This window comes from Lissotriton vulgaris, chromosome 9, assembly GCF_964263255.1.
Source record: "Lissotriton vulgaris chromosome 9, aLisVul1.2, whole genome shotgun sequence".
NCBI classification, from domain to species: domain Eukaryota; kingdom Metazoa; phylum Chordata; class Amphibia; order Caudata; family Salamandridae; genus Lissotriton; species Lissotriton vulgaris.
Window position 1 is genome coordinate 538,371,482 of NC_141697.1, and position 19,999 is coordinate 538,391,480.

General features: G+C 44.9%; 1 protein-coding gene across 1 annotated transcript in view; it reads right to left on the minus strand.

Annotated features, from left to right (window-relative positions):
* LOC147690382 (uncharacterized) overlaps positions 1 to 19,999 on the minus strand; it is a 2,590,730-nt gene that overhangs the window by 1,981,435 nt on the left and 589,296 nt on the right. Inside the window, exon 10 of the mRNA XM_086936677.1 lies at positions 4,228 to 4,323. Within this exon, the coding sequence (XP_086792803.1) occupies positions 4,228 to 4,323 (96 nt within the window). The remainder of the gene's footprint in view (positions 1 to 4,227; positions 4,324 to 19,999) is intronic.

Genomic DNA, 19,999 nt, shown 5'->3' on the forward strand with positions numbered 1-19,999 from the left:
TCCATACCGCCAAAGCACCTGTAGACTTATTCACCCACTACAATTTATGATTACATGGTCTCCCATCAATCTTTATTTCCAATAGAGCCCTCAATTTGTATCAAGGTTTTGGCAAAACCTATGCAAATCCTTAGATATCGATGCTCGTCTCTCGTCCACTTACCACCCACAAACAGATGATCAGGCAGAACGAGTAAATCAAGCACAAGAACAGATCCTTTCATGTCAATTAAGGTGTCAATCTTCGGAACGGGAATATGTTTGACTTCCTGTGGAGTTTTCATAAAATAAAATAGAACACTCCACTAGTTAGGTATTTCCTTTTTACTGCGCGACAGGCATCAACCCACATATATAAACAGAAAATTATGTGCGCTGTAGTAATCTCGGAACCCTCCCTACAGAAATTCCTGAAGCACTTTTCTGAGATTCAACAAGCTGTATAAATACAACTCAAACAAACCAAGAGAAGTATGATAAGAAACGCAAACAAACATTGCACACCACAACCAGCTTACAAAGTTGGTGATCAAGTATAGCTGGCTAGTAATCACCTACGGCTTGAAAGAATGAATGAATGAATGAGAGGTATTTGTATAGCATGAACAGATACTCATAAATGAGTTTCCCAGTGCTACCAAGGACAAGATAATAGGAGGGTAGAGTGAAGTAAGATATTATAAGTTAAACGGGTATGTTTTTAAACATTTGCGGAATATGGATTCAGTTTCTGTGCTTCTGAGTTGATAGGGGAAAATGTTCCACATTTTCGCAACGCACACAAAAGAGAGGTACCACCACATCTCCTTTTAAATGGAGGAACCTACATGAGGTGGGACTGACGGGAACATTGATTTCTGCTGAACTGGTCCTTAGTGATTCTTTCGTTCAGATAGCTGGGACCGATGTTATTCAGGGCACTCTGTGCTAAGGTCAGTGCTTTAAAGATGATCCTTTTATTCACAGGGACCTAGGGCAGGTGGGTAAGGAATGGTGAAGTGTGGGTAACTTTTTGCAAAATAAAAAGGAGTCACGCTGCCACATTTTTGACCACTTGCAGTTGAAGGCCTAAATATGCAGTTAAACCAAGGTACAAGGCATTCACATAGCCCAGACGAGAGAAGATCATAGCTTGAACTACGGTTTTGCGGGCTTCCCATGGAAAAAGTGGGAGGAATTTCTTGAGACCCTTAAGGTTCCACATACAGATTCTATCAACTGTGTGGATCTGAGTCTTAAAAGATAGGACATTATCGCAGCTGACCCCCAAGTTTATAGCTGTTAGGATTGTGGGAGGTCAATCCTTGTGCTAAGCACTATCACAACCTACATTAGGGTTAGGCCCTAACAGTATGATTTCTGTTTTGTTTTCTTTCAGTCAACCTAAGATTGCTGTCATGCAATCTGAGAAGGGAAGTTTGCAGCATTCTTAATTTGCCAGGTAACAAAATGCCAGCGGGTTATAGTTGGCATATGAAACTATCATAATGCTGAATGTCTCAACCAGGGTGGCTAAAGGAGACATGTACATTATAAACATTGTAGAAGTATGAGCAGAGCCTTGGGGTGTCCTACATTTTAGAGGTTTGGCTTGGAAAGGTGAGGTTTTATCCAAATTGCTTGCTCTTCCTCAAAGAGAAATGAGGTCAGACAAACAAGTACTGCACCTCTGACCCCACAATCAGACAGGCGTTGTAAAAGGATGTCTTGGGGGCAGTGTTGAACTCTGCATGGAGCTCGAACAGAAAAAGTGCGGCATTGTGTCAGCAGTCCTAGGACATTTTTGTAGTGACGCAGTGACTTCCTGCAGCGCAGTTTTGGTGCTGTGTCGAGATCAAAAACCTGACTGAGGCGGGTGCATGAGGTGATAGGATTCTAAAAACTCTGACCCGGGACCTGACTTAGGCGACCCTCCTATCAATCCTGTTCTTCTGTTGTATCTCCCCCCAGTCACCACCGACACTTTTCTTCCCCTTCTTCGCAAAGTTCGTTCTGGTTCTCCTTCCGACAGCTGCCCAGCTCATGTTGCTCGGAATGTTTTCCTCGACCTCCCTGAGGCTCCCCTCTCCCTGCTTAATAATTCCCTCAAACTATGTGTGGTTCCCAGTTCCTTTAAATCCGCCAATGTGACTCCTATCCTGAAAACACCTGGGGCGGATCTGGCCTCCCTCAACAATTTTCGACCTTTATCCCTGCTTCCATTTCTGGGCAAACTACTGGAGGCGCACGTCTCCAGCTGTCTCGGTTCATTCATTGAGAGCTCAAAGTTTCTGGATCAGCACCAGGCTGGATTTACACCTCAGCACTCCACAGAGGCAGGTTTATCCTTTATTGGCTCTTTACTCCACAGCTATACCCCTACCGCACACTCAGGTCGACTGGCCTTAACCTCTTTGCTACTTGCACGTTTAAGCGCAAAAGGCTCGGGGGTTTAAGATTTGCCTCACAAGCTCCGCGCCTGTGGAATTCCCTCTCCCCTGAACTTCGTCACATCCGCTCCTACCAGATGTTCAGAAGAGCACTGAAGACATGGTTGTTTGTACAGGCGTTCGATTACACCCTTCCTGCTCTGTCCTCTGCTAGTCCGTCTCTAAGCGCCAAGAAGCCGCCAGCGAATGTGCGCTCTATAAATTTCTTTTTCATTCATTCATTCATTCTGATTTGTTTATGTACTATAGATTCTAGTATTTTGGTGGCTGCTCAGGAAAAAGATATAGGTCTAACAATAGATAGAATCTTACTATCTGCTAAAGGTTTCTTTAGTAGTGGGATTACACTAGCTTGTTTCTATAAAAAAAGGACCTGAGCCAGTTTGGATTGAGGTATTAAACACCTCTGCATAAACAGGATCGATAACCTCTGTTGTTTATTTTATTATACGGGGCAAGGGTCAAATGGTGATCCAGGTATACCTGATAGAAGAAGTCTTTTTATTGCTTCTTCATTTGGAGGAATGAAAGATGTCAGTAAATTAGATCGGTTAGGTTCAGAAGGGGCCAGCGGAAGGACATGGGAGGACGATGCTGTACGACCTCCACGTTTATTTGTATTTGAATAATTACAAAGTCAGGAACTGCGTAAATTACTTCCATGATATTGAGGGCCTTATACTATTTAGCAAATAATGAACCTAGTCTCTTACAGACTACAACTACCAGAGGACATGCCCTTTCTCCCAGTGTTCCATGTCTCTCTGCTCTGACCTTGTCATGCCCAAACCCAATGACTACCACCACCACCACCTCCTCTAAAAATTGTTGGTCATCTAGAATTTGCAGTACAGAAAATCCTTAACTCAAAGAGATAAAATGGCTATTTATTCTACTTAATAGATTGAAAGGGTTAAGGCCCAGATGATCAATCATGGAAACTGACTGGGAACGTCCATGCCCCTCGGTTGGTATGACTCTTTCATTCACAAAACCCCCATAAACCTCCCCCCGTGTGTCACCCTTTGTGGGGAGGAACTGTTATGATTACTAACTCTTGCATGCCAGCATGCCCCATATGTGCATCAGGTTATAGCATTAGGAGTCATGTAGTCCTACCCTCCTTTTACACAGCTTAGGCTAAATGCTTTCCCCCTATCTTTTAGACAAACATTTTTACACAAAAACTCTATAGAGCTCAGTTGGTTCTGTGTTTTGCTAGGCATAAACTAGCATTTCTATGTGCCAGATTTCAATATTTTCCTCAGGATTGTAATGATCCACATTTGTGACTATCATTATGTTTTTACCAAGCACAACGTCTGCTCCCCGTGCTTGTAATTATCTTCATGTTTATTTAAGGCTTGGTTCCTTAGTAAATTATTATTTGTGTCAGATGCACATTTAGAATTTCCTGTGGTGGTTGCTTATAATGGTTTCACGTGCAAGCACTTATTACACATGTTAGCAATGATCCATGTTCCTGCAAACAAGAATTGACTTGAAACCATGAGTCACAGTAAACACATGCTCTTCCAGAATATGGAACCACAGTAGTATAATTAACCATGTGCCCCTCCAGTACAATACAACCAATGATAGATAGTTCAGTTAAACCCAGTTGGGCGCTTGGCTTTATTCCTTCAAGAAGAAACTCTCCACTGTCTCCCTGGAGCCCGAACCCCTCCCTCTGACCTCGTCCAGCATCCTGCCTGGCCGGCGATATCTGCGCACTTGCAGACATCTCCGAGCAGCTAATCGAGTTCCCTCGATCCTTGCATCTCACAGAAAGACCTACCGTTGAGGTACGGCGGCAATCCCTTGTGCTCTGGAAGTCGCCTGGAATATTGGTTCCGCATCCAGGTCCGTCCTGCAGGTGTCATCACTTGGAACTCTGAAATTAAAGAAAAGCAAAGGGAAAAAGAACAACATTAGTGCACTGTTCTTGTTTTCTCGGTGACTCTGTTGATTTCAAGCTTGCAATATTCAGGAACTTGTGCATTTATTCCTGAACTGAGTAACAACACTATTGAGAGCACCAGAGACATTCCCATGAGCAAAAAAAGAGGATAGAGCGATGAAGCTGAAAGACAAAGCAAAATTCTTCTGAAGCATATGGCATAAAATGCTCAATGAGGAGACTTAGAACCATGACTTAGGACTCAATATAAGAGTTGTGTGTCTCCTTACCACAAGAGATCATAATACGTGTTTACTGTTTTAATTACTTTGTAAGTGTGTTTCATTACTTGGAGTGTTTACAAGAAATTGATTATGTTTATTGGTACAATGACTAATGAGATGTATGTTACTTTTTCCTAGTTGTTCATTAGAGCACCATAGAATGCGCATTCCCAAAAAGGGAGATTGTTGGGTGTCCCGTGTATAACAGTGAGTCAGACCAACATCCAGTGATTCAGTCCTTTCCTTTTTTGTTGTTTTATCCAGACTCCGTTCACTTCACCCACCCCAAAATCTATTAGGTTCTGAGCACGTGATAGGTACTTGTACTAAACAACAGTTTTTCGATAAGATAAAACAAAGGATGCAGCAGTTGAATATAGATAAATGGATCACAGAGTATGATAATCTGGTAAAAGATGGACACCCCTACCATGGTAACAACGTGTATGTAACCACTGAAAAACTCAGACGTAAGGTGTGAAATTGGTGCCATGATAAACCACTTGCTGGACTTTCTGGCATTCGAAAAACTATTGCTAACTGTAAAAGATGGCTTTGGTGGCCTAACCTATCCATGGATGTGCACACTTATGTGCAAGCCTGTCCCATATGCCCAGAATATGTCGGTCCATACTCCATCATTGGGTTTATTGCACCACTGAAGGACTGGGTTCTTTAAGACCCAGCGGTGCCAGGGGACAACACCTGAAACCTTCGTGGGTAACCTGCTCCGGCGTACGAATGACAGAGACACGGGACACTTCCTTCGGCGTCAAAGATTCAAGGCTTATTTACTGCAGGGAAACACAGAAGTCACAGGAAGTACAACGAGTGTAGTTCGGGGAGACTGCTTCAAATTGGTTCTGTGGATCGCTCCTTTTATACACGATTCTCCCATAGGTTAACATGGTACACAAAAGTTTACAACCCGGTTCCCACAATTATCCCCGAGAGGGGTCGTATTGGTCACTTTGATACATCCAAGGTCCGGAATATAAGTGCGGAAACATTTGGCGGTTCCCAACTGTAAAAACCCATCTTCCCACCATTAGTACATTCCAATCAGCAGTAAAACAAATCGAAGAAGGAACAAGAACAGGTGGAGAGGAAGATGGAGACAGTGGGGAGATTGGAAAGGGTGTAAAAGGGGAGGTATCGGGAAACACAAGCTACAGGCATCAAAGGGACGTGCCTAATGAGATGCACGGCTGAGACAATAAACCGGCACGGCGAGATGAGCCTCGAGCGGGGCCATCTGCCTTACAGTATCATCCCCCTCGTCATAAAGACACTTTCAAAAGACATGTGTCTTCCGCAGATATCTTGGGAATCCCAGGGTCGTGAAACGGACAACGTCCGTTCGCTGGCTACTTGAGGGCAAGAGACAAAATGGATGCCGTATCTAAGATGGAACCCGTGGGTACAGATGAAAAACCCACGTAACAAACGAACGGTTTAAGTTAGCACAGCGAAACTGCACACACTTACTAAACTCGTCATTTACAGTTCGTAGATACCAGACTCGACCATATTCGTGCGAGTCGAAAACACCACTTACAATTGTCACGGAACCTCAGACGCTCCTTTTGCCCTCATGTAGGCAAGCACTAGTCGGAATCATACTCGATATTCATCAGACCATCTAGATGTTGCTGTAACATAGCTCTGTCCAACCGAGTCCCCTTGGTAACAGGTGGCTGTCTTATACACGTTGTAGCACAGAGGCCACATAAGGCAGGACCACACTGCACACAAAGGCAACACGTGAACAGGAACGCCACAACAACTCCGATGATCATCAGAATCTTCCAACCCCAAGTCGACATCAGGCCCCAAAACCACCCAAGTAGCGTCCAATCCCCTACATCCACGTGTATGGATTCAGAGATTTTATGCAACTTTGAGATGGCTTGATAAACAGTCGGAGCGTTATCCGGAATGAAAATACAGCAGCTCGAATGGATCACCTTACATACCCCACCTCGATCTGCTAAGATCACGTCTAAAACCATACGATTTTGTAACGTCATAAGTCTATCCGCCTGAAGTTCTGTGGTGATATTACCAAGGGCACTGGCAGTAATATTAGCTGTCGATTCTACCACTCGAGTCAACTGTCTCAGGTTCCTACTATTAACCATAGGCCCCCAAAACGGGAGGAAACCCTTGAAAAAGTCTCCTGCCTCTTGACCGGCAGTATCCTCTTCGCTAATTACGCCTCTCACAACTCTTGTCTTGTGATAATCTGCGTCTACAGTGAACGTCGGAGGCAACAAATTTGCGATAAAGCATGCGCCCGCAAAGTCGGAGGGCAACCATGCATACGTACGATCATGGCAGACAAAGTACGTACCCTTGGCAGCCAGAAACACAGGGGACGAGATCATCGGCAGAATGTAATTTTCAGTGCAAGCACTTTCTCCAAGTCGGGCTTTCGATCTTCGGCCACGACCCATTAGACAAAAATTACCAATGTGGGGTACGACCCATATCGGAGGCGAGCTTTTAAGCTGTTTATCACTCGTGAGCGCACTGTACTCAACCTTACTCAAGACCCTATAGGCTTGTACCTCTTCCTCTGGGATGAGCGACGGCTCATAGATATCTCTATCTAAATCTTCTATCGCTATAGACAAAGCGAGCCGAGGCCAAGGTAGGGAGAACGTGGCTCTCGACTGGGGTGAGAATCTAGTGCGCTTCGAAACATTGTTTGGAATGCTCGAGCTGAACCCTGGGAACTATACGGTAAGACCAAATATGGAATTCCCTTATCCGTGGTATGTGGCATTAACCCACACACCCAACAATTAGTAGTATTTACCACTAACTGGTGCTGGTGAAGGAGCTAAATAAAGGAATTATTGTGGAATTCTGCACGTCTAGCCTGCTCGTGTTCAGGTAGGATATGAAAGGAATGAGGGGATGCAGTGGAGGTAAGTTTAGGGTCAGAAGTAGGAGTAGGTATGGCAGAAGGTAAGAAGTAAGACATCGTGTAATACACCCCACCCGCCAATAGTGCAGAAACAATCAGAAGCAGTACGAATATTTGAAACATAAAACATTTGGTACGAGTAAGTTGTTGTAACTTGAACCTTTGCGCCTGAGCTTCTTCCAAGTCCATCAGCTTCGAAAACGCCATCCCCTATGACCGTCCGCAACGTTTCTTGACGCACTTCGTTCTGTGTAGCAGTAGTCAATCCCTAGGAGTTCCCAGGAACCGACGGTCTTTAACCTAGCGTCAAGACCTGCTAACCAGAAGGAAGTACACCCGCGGCCCTACGGCCTTTATTCACAATGTATACGCAAAAATGTCTCTCAGCTGTGGAAGCAAAAACACATATGGAACGAAACTCAGTACATATATACAAAAATAATTACAATGATACGGGTGTTCGGACTGATCGTGGAAAACGGGATAATGCAATTATTCAAGGGGCAGAACGGGATTTTTATTTGTCCTTAGTACTAGAACGCAAAAAGTATCAAGTTTTCCCAGGACGTGTATGTTCATCAAACAAAGGATCCGATGAGGGAACAAAGTCTTGTTGATCAGCCGAATGTTCTGGTCTCGAGTCTTTTGATGGCAGATGTTCAACAATGTCTTTCTGCTGCACTGAGGATTCTCCGACAGGCTGTGCGTCGCTGAAAGGTACAAACGCCGGCAATCCTTCGGATTCAGATGAAGCAATGCCCCTCCTCACCCACGAGTCTGCCGGCAAAGGAATAGGAACTTTCTTTGTATGGGTGGCATGCACCCAATTTTTCCGGCCCTCTAAACGAACGGCAGTTCTCGTGGCAAGGAGGACCTGGTAGGGTCCAGTAAACCGGGGTTCCAAATTCTTCTTGCGGGCAAAATTTCTTGTTACCACCCAGTCTCCGGGCTGGAGCTGGTGGCCTGGACCCTCCGTCTGCGTCGGCAATGCTTCGTAAACCTGTTGGTGAATTAACCTCAGTTTAGCAGTCAGATCATGAAGATAGTCAATCAACATTGGGTATTCAAGACTGGAGAACACACCCGGTCTAGGGACCCCCCATACATTCGCAGGACGACCGAACACTATTTCATAGGGGCTAAGCCCTACTCGGGAGTGTACGGTTGCCCTAGTTGATAACAAAGCTAAGGGTAAAGCATCAGGCCACGAAAGACCAGTCGTAGCCTGAATCTTCGCTAACTTCAGTTTAAGGGTGCCATTGTACCCTTCAACCAAACCAGCTGACTGGGGATGATTGGCGCTATGGAATTTTTGATTAATTCCAAGGCCCTTACACACACTCTTCATCACACTCCCCACAAACTCACTTCCGTTATCCGACCATACAATCCGAGGCATTCCATACCGAGGAAAGTATTCCTTCAGTAGGATTTTCGCAGTAGACAAAGCAGTGTTGTCCTTGAGGGGATAGGCTTCAATCCATCGGGAGAACGCGCAAACCACAACTAAAACGTATTTCAGGTTATTGCATCGCTCCATATGGCTGAAGTCTAATTGGATCACCTCAAAGGGACATGAAGGGGGAGCAAAACTACCAGGAGGAGTTGGGGTTCCCTTACCAGGATTGTACAACATACATACCATACAATTCTTAACCAATCGTTCAGCACATTTCGTGATACCATCATTCTTCCACACATGGGACAGCAACTTACAAATACCTTTCACGCTAATATGTGCTAACCCATGCGCCATTGTCACAACAGCCAGCACATACGCATCCGGTAACATCCATCTCTTATGTTCCGGCAAATCAACCCAACAACCATTCACATCCAACTTTCCCGTACTTTCTTTCCACTTCGTCTTTTCAGTCTCGGTGGCCTCATTCTGAATTGCTTTCACACTCTCGATAGTGTCCTCGCACATACTCGATTCTGTAGGCCACCTAACCGAACTCATCACATACATTCTAGTGCTAAGATTCCGTGCAGTCTCCTTAGCAATCTCATCCGCAAAGGCATTACCACGACCAACATCATCCGTCACCTTACGATGAACACTACATTTAACAATCGCTACCTGCTTAGGCAACGTAAGTGCGTCCAAAAGATCATTCACAAGCTGTCCATGCTGAATCTTCGTACCATGCGATGTCATAAAACCTCTCTCTCTCCACAACCGTCCAAAATTATGAGCGACGCCAAACGCATATTGGCTATCGATAAACACATTCACACGTTTCCCTTTCGCTAACACACACGCTCTAGTTAGAGCGATCAGCTCTGCAGCCTGGGCAGAGTTCTGATTCAATCTCGCAGTTTCCACAACAGTATTCAAAGTCACGACCGCATACGCAGTAGTCACATCACCATTCGGCAATTTAAAACATGAACCATCAACATACAACGTTCCGTCTGGATTTTCCAAAGGAGTGTTTTTAAGGTCCACTCGACCTTTTGTTTCCTCTTCAGTTCTCAAATAGCAGTCATGGGCTGCTATTTCATTTGACTCTGTGCTAATGGGTAACAAAGTTGCCGGGTTCAGGACATTACAACGTTTTATCTGAATGTGGCTTGCCAACAGCGTCAACTCGTACCCAGACAACCTCGCACTCGTCAAGTGCTGAGTTTTCGTACGATTCAAAAGAGTATCGACTGCATGCGGAACCATCACCGTAAGCATATTATCCATGACCAATCCTGCTGATTGTCGGATGGACACCGCAGCTGCCGCTGTTGCTCTCAAACAACTCGGCAATGCTCTAGCTACCGGGTCCAAGGTCGAGGAAAAATATGCACATGGACGTTGCTTACCACCAAAAGGTTGCGTTAGGACACTCAAAGCACAACCTTCCCTCTCGTGAACATATAGTGTAAACGGCTTGCTATAGTCAGGAGTACCTAACACAGGAGACGAACACAATGAGTCACGTAATTCAGAAAAACTTTTCTGACATTCGTCCGTCCATGGTAAAGGAGTTGAAACATCCTTGCACGTAAGAGCCACCAATGGTTTCGCTAGCAATGAAAAATGTGGAATCCATTGCCTGCAATACGACGTGATACCTAGAAAGGCACGCACATCTCGTTGGGTTGTTGGCACAGCCATTCGCGCAATTGCTGCAATTCTCTCTGGGGTCAACCGTCTTCCCTCCTTTGACAATAAGTGACCGAGATAGGTTACTTCTTGACAACAATATTGGAGTTTAGAAGGTGACACCTTGTGATGTAAGTCACAAAGATGTTGCAGCAACGACACCGTAGCAATTTTGCAAATGTCCTGAGTATCCGCAGCTACCAATAAGTCATCGACATATTGGATTAAGGCCGCACCAGCCGGCAACGTGAACGCATCCAGTTGACCCTTCAAGGCTTGGCTGTAAATCGATGGACTCTCACAGTAGCCCTGAGGAGCGCGTTTAAACCGGAAGCTGCGTCCACCAAGAGAGAAACCGAAAAGGTCTCTGCTCTCTTCTGCAATTGGAATGCTGAAAAACGCATTCTTCAAATCGATCACCGAAAACCACGATGCAGAAGCTGGAATCAGAGTCAGTAGCGCCGTGATGTCAGGCACAACGGGGAACTGAGGAATCACGATTTTATTTACCTCCCGTAAATCGATAACAAAACGATAAACAGGTGGTTTCGAAGGATCAGTACGTTTTAGAATAGGCAGTACAGGACTGTTGCACACGTTTCCCCGCGTCTCTTCAATAACATCTTTCTCGATCAAATCATAGATGATCGCTAACAGTGCTCGTTCACCATCAAGAGAGATACGATATTGGGGAATACGTGGCAACCGCACATTAGATTTCAGCTGAACAACATAAGGGGAGATATCAAGCAGGCCCACGTCGTTGGGACCTGTTGCCCACAAAGATGCAGGAAGAGAACTCAATTCCGGTGGAAGCTTATCGAGAGATAAGTACATAGGAGAGACAACCCTCTCTCCTAAAGTAAGCTTTACACCCGCAGGAGAACAATACAAAGTTGCATACAAACGTTTTAGCAAATCCAGGCCCAAAAGATTTTCACCACAACCCGTAGTCAAAATCAACGGAGCTTCTAGCTCACGAGGCCCAATTGTAAGGGGCAAAGGGCGTGAAACTGGATTGCTAACAGGGGCGCCAGAGAATCCTACGGAAACATTTGTTAAGCCAGACAAAGGTGCGCCAGGGAGTTTCGAATGCATTATGGAACTTTTCGCTGCACCAGTGTCCAACAGAAAAGGCTCAACGACGCCCGATGTAGCAACTGCGACGTAAGGCCCTCTTTGATCAACCGGAACTGATACCACTCCCTCTCCTTGTCTATGGCTGTCCTAGTAATTACTGTCGTCAGTTCCCTGATCGACGTAATAATCGTCTACATTGTACTGCGCAGATCGTCCTTGCGACGATCCACGTTGATCAAAACAATTATCGGAATTTGATGAGTTATCTGAACGGTCATTTTGAACACCGCGCCCTCTACCATGTGGCGCCTGCTGAGAACCACCACGACCTCCTCTAGAGGAGTTACCACTGTTACGATCGTTTAAAACGGGACAGTTAAATTTTAAATGACCCTCCTGTCTACAATAGGCACATTGATTGTACCCCAACGAAGATCTTTGGGAAGAGGAGTCATTTCGAGGTTGTGACCTATTCGATTGCAACTGCGGTCTGTTCTGCTGCGAAGCATTCTGATTCGAGCGCGGAGGATACGCCTGCTGTAACAACACTTTAGTTTTGAGTTCTTTCATCTTTTTATCAGCGCGGTCGTTCTCCTCTTTTTCTCTGTTCTCATAATACTGTGCCGTAGCCAATATTTGAGCCGAGGTAGAAACGGCCCACGCACTCTCAGAATTTTTCAATTTATTGCTCAAATCGGACAATAAGTTAGAGACAAATTTGTCCACGAACAACCGCTGACCACCTTCAGTGCTCATATCTTGACCACTATGATCGATGAATGCCTCCTCAAATCTCGTAAAGAAATCAGAGACACTCTCGTCCTTCTTCTGCTTACAAGCTGACAATTTGTCCCAGTTCACCCTCATAGCTGGCATAAGTGTTTTCATTAAGGTAATTATTCTTTGAGGGAGAGCAGTAATGAGCTGTTCAGGCTTAGCCCCGCCAACTTGTCGCGTGTCGGCCGCAGTAAGAGTAGCCCAATCGCCACCTAAGTCGTTTGCGTGATCTTCGTGCCGAATCTTGGCCCATACTGGTTGAGGTACGACATTGCCGAACAACATATCGATATCGGCAAGATTCATTACCGTAGCGTCTACAAGCTGCGATAATTCTTTATAATACCCTGCAGGATTTTTGCGAGGGTCAGGCAAAGATTGCTTCACCTGTAACACTTCAGAGCGTTTCCATGGGAGATGTATCCATACTCTCTGGAAATATGGTAGAATAATGGGATTAGCATTAGGATCGCCTGGCATCCACACTGGTGGAACTTCCCGCATAGGAAACTGACCGGACGCATCTAACTGCCTCTCAACATCCTCAACAAACAAAGCTTGAGGTATAGGAGCGGGACGGAAAGATAACAATCGTTCAACAGCACGTCGAACATTAGTATCCACTATCAGTCCATTCGAGAACTGAAGCTGTAGATCAGACAAAGCGGTCAACACCTCGTCAGGTGCATCCGCCGATATCTGATCACGCAGAACCTTGCACATTTCTTCGAACACGTATCTTTGTGTCGGTTCATTGAATTGGCAAAACGTATCAAGTACAACACGTGGAGGATTTCTAAGAGGGTGCGTCATCCAACCCATCGCCATATTGTATAGCGAAGCACGTTCCCTGTTACCGGGAAGCTGACTACGTCTCTGAGGACCGTCTGAACCAGCGGACCCAAAAACAGGTCCGAGAGAATGGAAAAAACTAGCCGCAACAGGAGAAGTACGACTACGAGTAGACGGAGAAGTATAGCACAAGGGGCTAACAAGTGAAGAGGTAGAAACAGAAGAAGCAACAGGAGTAAGTAAAGCAGGAGCAGTAGCGGGAGCAGGAGTATGTGGAAGCGGAGGAGCAGTAGGAATAGCAATAGGCAAAGGAGCGGGAACAGTCGGAAGAACGGGTGCAGGTTGAGGAGCAGGTTGAGGAACAGGTACAGGGGGAGCCACAGGAACTGCGGTACCCTGCACGTACGGAGGTGGTGACTTCATAAGATAAGACATTAAAGGATCCTCAACTGACTCTTCCTTCTTATCCGACTCCGTAGGCAAAACAGGATAGCATTTATCTATGGACATACTGTAGTCTATCAAACACTTCCTTTTCCTTAACCTCCTTATCACGTTGAAACTGCTCTGCTTTCTTTACAATGGCAGCAACACCATCTCTCTGATTACGTTTAGACTGTCTGATCTCTTTCTGTCGGGCTTCTTTACGCCACAACCGAAAGGCATCAAACATGGCCGGCCTTGACTTTTTCTCGAACAATTTAGTCTCAAGATTATCTAAGATCGTTGTCTCAAAACTACCATGAGGTGGCCAACTAAGGGCACCATCTTTCTTAGTGTAACGGATCCAGTAATCATTAAAAGTAATCGGGCCTAGCCCGTGTTTGCTGTACAGCTCATAAGTTGGAGTTCCAACCGGAGGTATCGGACACGAGTCCTCCAGTCGGGAATCCGTACCACAACGTCTGAAACAACTAAACAAAGTACTGCGACCAGGCATCTTGCACACTAGCCGAGTTTCACAAACGTCAAGGGTTACGGGATTTACCAAGTCCCAGCAAAGAGCAAAAACCCTCGGTTTTTGGCGACTGCAGACGTCAAATATCACAACAAAGTACCAAGAACCACAAATGCAATGGAACCATGCAACAACTAAGCAACCACAACCAAGAACTCTGGGAGCGACCCACAAATACTTAACTCAAAGATCGATGGCGTCACCAGGAAGGCCCGTCAATCGTCTCGCTATACCAAGGTCTACGCCAGGCGCCAAAACAGGTCTACAGTCAGGGCAGCAGTCCGTCGCAGCCGTCAGGAGGCGGGAATCTTCGCGGGAAAAGTCTTCGGGCCACTTGTTTCGACAACAGGATCGATGAAGCGGAGTGCACCTTCCCTCGGAGATTTCACACGAAGTTCCTCACGATCGTCGGGCTTGGACCGGTACCACTGATGCAGCCAACTGAAGGACTGGGTTCTTTAAGACCCAGCGGTGCCAGGGGACAACACCTGAAACCTTCGTGGGTAACCTGCTCCGGCGTACGAATGACAGAGACACGGGACACTTCCTTCGGCGTCAAAGATTCAAGGTTTATTTACTGCAGGGAAACACAGAAGTCACAGGAAGTACAACGAGTGTAGTTCGGGGAGACTGCTTCAAATTGGTTCTGTGGATCGCTCCTTTTATACACGATTCTCCCATAGGTTAACATGGTACACAAAAGTTTACAACCCGGTTCCCACAATAATCCCCGAGAGGGGTCGTTTTGGTCACTTTGATACATCCAAGGTCCGGAATATAAGTGCGGAAACATTTGGCGGTTCCCAACTGTAAAAACCCATCTTCCCACCATTAGTACATTCCAATCAGCAGTAAAACAAATCGAAGAAGGAACAAGAACAGGTGGAGAGGAAGATGGAGACAGTGGGGAGATTGGAAAGGGTGTAAAAGGGGAGGTATCGGGAAACACGAGCTACAGGCATCAAAGGGACGTGCCTAATGAGATGCACGGCTGAGACAATAAACCGGCACGGCGAGATGAGCCTCGAGCGGGGCCATCTGCCTTACAGTATCATCCCCCTCGTCATAAAGACACTTTCAAAAGACATGTGTCTTCCGCAGATATCTTGGGAATCCCAGGGTCGTGAAACGGACAACGTCCGTTCGCTGGCTACTTGAGGGCAAGAGACAAAATGGATGCCGTATCTAAGATGGAACCCGTGGGTACAGATGAAAAACCCACGTAACAAACGAACGGTTTAAGTTAGCACAGCGAAACTGCACACACTTACTAAACTCGTCATTTACGGTTCGTAGATACCAGACTCGACCATATTCGTGCGAGTCGAAAACACCACTTACAATTGTCACGGAACCTCACCACCCCTGGCCAGTGCCTCCATACCCCTGGCATGCCATCAGTATGGACTTTGTAACCAATTGCCAAATTCCAATGGTTTTATTACTATATTAGTAGTAGTGGGTCTGTTCTCTACAATGGCACATTTAATCCTTAAGAGGCGATCCATACCGCCAAAGCACCTGGAGACTTATTCACCCACTACAATGTATGATTACATGGTCTCCCATCAATTTTTATTTCCAATAGAGCCCTCAATTTGTATCAAGGTTTTGGCAAAACTTTTGCAAATCCTTAGATATCGATGCTCGTCTCTCGTCCACTTACCACCCACAAACAGATGATCAGGCAGAACGAGTAAATCAAGCACAAGAACAGATCCTTTCATGTCAATTAAGGTGTCAATCTTCGGAATGGGAATATGTTTGACTTCCTGTGGAGTTTTCATAAAATAAAACAGAACACTCCGCTAGTTAGGTATTTCCTTTTTACTGCACGACAGGCATCAACCCACATATATAAACAGAAAATTATGTGCGCTGTAGTAATCTCGGATCCCTTACTACAGAAATTCCTGAAGCACTTTTCTGAGATTCAACAAGCTGTATAAATACAACTCGAACAAACCAAGAGAAGTATGATAAGAAACGCAAACAAACATTGCACACCACAACCAGCTTACAAAGTTGGTGATCAAGTATAGCTGGCTAGTAATCACCTACGGCTTAAAAGAATGAATGAATTAATGAGAGGTATTTGTATAGCATGAACAGATACTCATAAATGAGTTTCCCAGCTCTATCAAGGACATGATAATAAGAGGATAGAGTGAAGTAAGATATTATAAGTTAAACGGGTATGTTTTTAAACAATTGCGGAAGATGGATTCAGTTTCTGTGCTTCTGAGTTGATAGGGGAATTGGTTCCACATTTTCGCAACGCATACAAAAGAGAGGTACCACCACGTCTCCTTTTAAAAGGAGGAACCTACATGAGGTGGGACTGATGGGAACATCGATTTCTGCTGAACTGGTACTAAGTGATTCTTTCGTTCAGATAGCTGGGACCGATGTTATTCAGGGCACTCTGTGCTAAGGTCAGTGCTTTAAAGATGATCCTTTTATTCACAGGGACCCAGGGCAGGTGGGTAAGGAATGGTGAAGTGTGGGTACCTTTTTGCAAAATAAAAAGGAGTCACGCTGCCACATTTTTGACCACTTGCAGTTGAAGGCCTAAATATGCAGTTAAACCAAGGTACAAGGCATTCACGTAGCCCAGACGAGAGAAGATCATAGCTTGAACTACGGTTTTGCAGGCCTCCCATGGATAAAGTGGGAGAAATTTCTTGAGACCCTTAAGGTTCAACATACAGATTTTATCAACTGTGTGGATCTGAGTCTTAAAAGATAGGACATTATCGCAGATGACCCCCAGGTTTATAGCTGCCAGGATTGGGGAGGTCCATCCTTGGGCTAAGCACTATCACAACCTACATTAGGGTTAGGCCCTAACAGTATGATTTCTGTTTTGTTTTCTTTCAGCCAACCTAAGATTGCTCTCATGCAATCTGAGAAGGGAACTTTTCAGCATTCTTAATTTGCCAGGTAACAAAATACCAGCTGGGTATAGTCGGCATATGAAACTATCATAATGCCGAATGTCTCAACCAGGGTGGCTAAAGGAGACATGTACATTATAAACAGTGTAGAAGTATGAGCAGAGCCTTGGGGTATCCTACATTTTAGAGGTTTGGCTTGGAAAGGTGAGGTTTCATCCAAATTTCTTGCTCTTGCTCAAAGAGAAATGAGGTCACACAAACAAGTACTGCACATCCGACCCCACAATCAGACAGGCGTTGTAAAAAGGATGTCATGGGGGCAGTGTTGAACTCTGCATGGAGCACGAATAAAAAAAGTGTGGCATTGTGTCAGCAGTCCAAGGACATTTTTGTAGTGACGCAGTGACTTCGGGCAGCGCAGTTTTGGTGCTGTATCGAGATCAAAAACATGACTGAGACAGGTGCATGAGGTGATAGGATTCTAAAAACTCTGAGAGTTGTTTATGTACTATAGATTCTAGTATTTTGGTGCTGCTGCTCAGGAAAAAGATATAGGTCTAACATTAGATAGAATCTTACTATCTGCTAAAGGTTTCTTTAGTTTTGGGATTACATTAGCTTGTTTCTATAAAAAAAGGACCTGAGCCAGTTTGGCTGGAGGTATTAAACACCTCTGCATAAACAGGGTCGATAACCTCTGTTGTTTATTTTATTATACGGGGCAAGGGTCAAATGGTGATCCAGGTATACATGATAGAAGAAGTCTTTTTATAGCTTCTTCATTTGGAGGAATGAAAGATGTCAGTAAATTAGATTGGTTAGGTTCAGAAGGGGCCAACGGAAGGGCATGGGAGGACGATGCTGTACAACCTCCATGTTTATTTGTATTTGAATAATTACAAAGTCAGGAACTGCGTAAATTACATCCATGATATTGAGGGCCTTATACTATTTAGCAAATAATGAACGTAGTCTCTTACAGACTACAACTACCAGAGGACATGCCTTTTCTCCCAGTGTTCCATGTCTCTCAACTCTGACCTTGTCATGCCCAAACCCAACGACTACCACCACCACAACCTTCTCTAAAAATTGTTGGTCATCTAGAATTTGCAGTACAGAAAATCCTTAACTCAAAGAGATAAAATGGCTATTTATTCTACTTAATAGATTGAAAGGGTTAAGGCCCAGATGATCAATCATGGAAACTGGCTGGGAACGTCCATGCCCCTCGGTTGGTATGACTCTTTCATTCACAAAACCCCATAAACCACGGCCCGTGTGTCACCCTTTGTGGGGAGGAACTGTTATGATCACTAACTCTTGCATGCCAGCATGCCCCATATGTGCATCAGGTTATAGCATTAGGAGCCATGTAGTGAGAAGGAGAAAACGGAAGAAGAGATAAGAGCCCTATGGACACTGGAAGAGGCTTTAGTGGAGGCAATAAGCAAGCGGGAGCCATTTGAACAGATACTACTCGATTTGGAAATTCAAAAAGCAGAAACGGGCGTCTCGTTAGCACAGAAGCTAGCTAGGAATTACTTAGCAAAAAAAGAGAAGTGCTACGAATTCAATGAAAGGGTTGGGCATCTCTTGGCAATTAGAACAAGACAAACGTTAGCAGCAGGGGAGATAAAAGAGGCTAGGGATAGCACTGGGACAATTGTAAATAAGGTGGAGGATGTACAGGAGGTATTCAGGAGGTATTATGAGGTTTTATATGAGCAAGATGTAATTACGGGAGGGATGGAGGAAGAAAGTATGGATTATCTAACACCAAGACCACTGACAGAATTTAGTATAGAAGAGAGGGATAAATTAGATGAGATGCTAACATTCCAGGAGATAAGAGATGCAGTAACTAATCTTCCACCGGGTAAAGCAGCAGGACAGGATCAGATACCTGCAGAGTTTTATAGAACTTTCTGGGATGTCATAGGTAAAGATCTGTGGGCAATTTGCAGTTTGGCACAGGGAGGTAGGATTGTCCCACAGTCATGGTCCGGCGCAGACATCATTGTGATTTAAAAAAAGGATAAACCATCAATAGAACCGGGCTCATATAGGCCAATTACCCTATTAAATGCTGATGTGAAGATATATGCCAAGGCCCTTGCTAATAGGCTGAGCAAGGTCATTGAGAAAATGGTGTCCCCGGAACAACATGGGTTTATACCTGGTAAAGGGACTACCCAACATACCAGGCAAATGATCACTGTCCTAGATGCAGCAGAGGCCTTTGGAGACCCTGTCGCAGCAATCTTTTTAGACGCCGAGAAGGCTTTCGACAGGGTTTCCTGGGCTTACTTATGGAAAGCGATGGAATGGGCAGGAATAGGTAAGGGATTTATGGTAGCAATTCAGGCACTATATCGACAACCTACAGCTAGGATAAGAATTAACAAATCCTATTCTAAAACGGTACAGATCGGGAGGGGGACAAGACAGGGGTGCCCAGCCTCCCCGTTGCTGTTTGCTATCTATTTGGACCCTTACCTGAGAAAGTTAACAGCTAACTGTAAGATCATGCCTGTTACACTGCATGAGAAAGACTATAAATTGTTTGCCTACGCAGATGATGTGGCGATTATAACCCCAGAACCAGCGCAAGCATTGGCTGAAATTGAACAGGAGGCTAGGAAATTTGGTATGTTTTCAGGATATTCAATAAATAGAGGGAAAACACAGATAGTGCAGAATAACTACTCCACCTTTAGAGATACAAGAGTAGTTCAGGAAGCACCATACTTAGGAGTCAAGGTGACGGCTGAGCTAGGAAAATTGGTAGAGATAAACATGGGACCACTATTAGGGAAGGTTAAGAGCAACTTGGAGAGGGTTAATAAT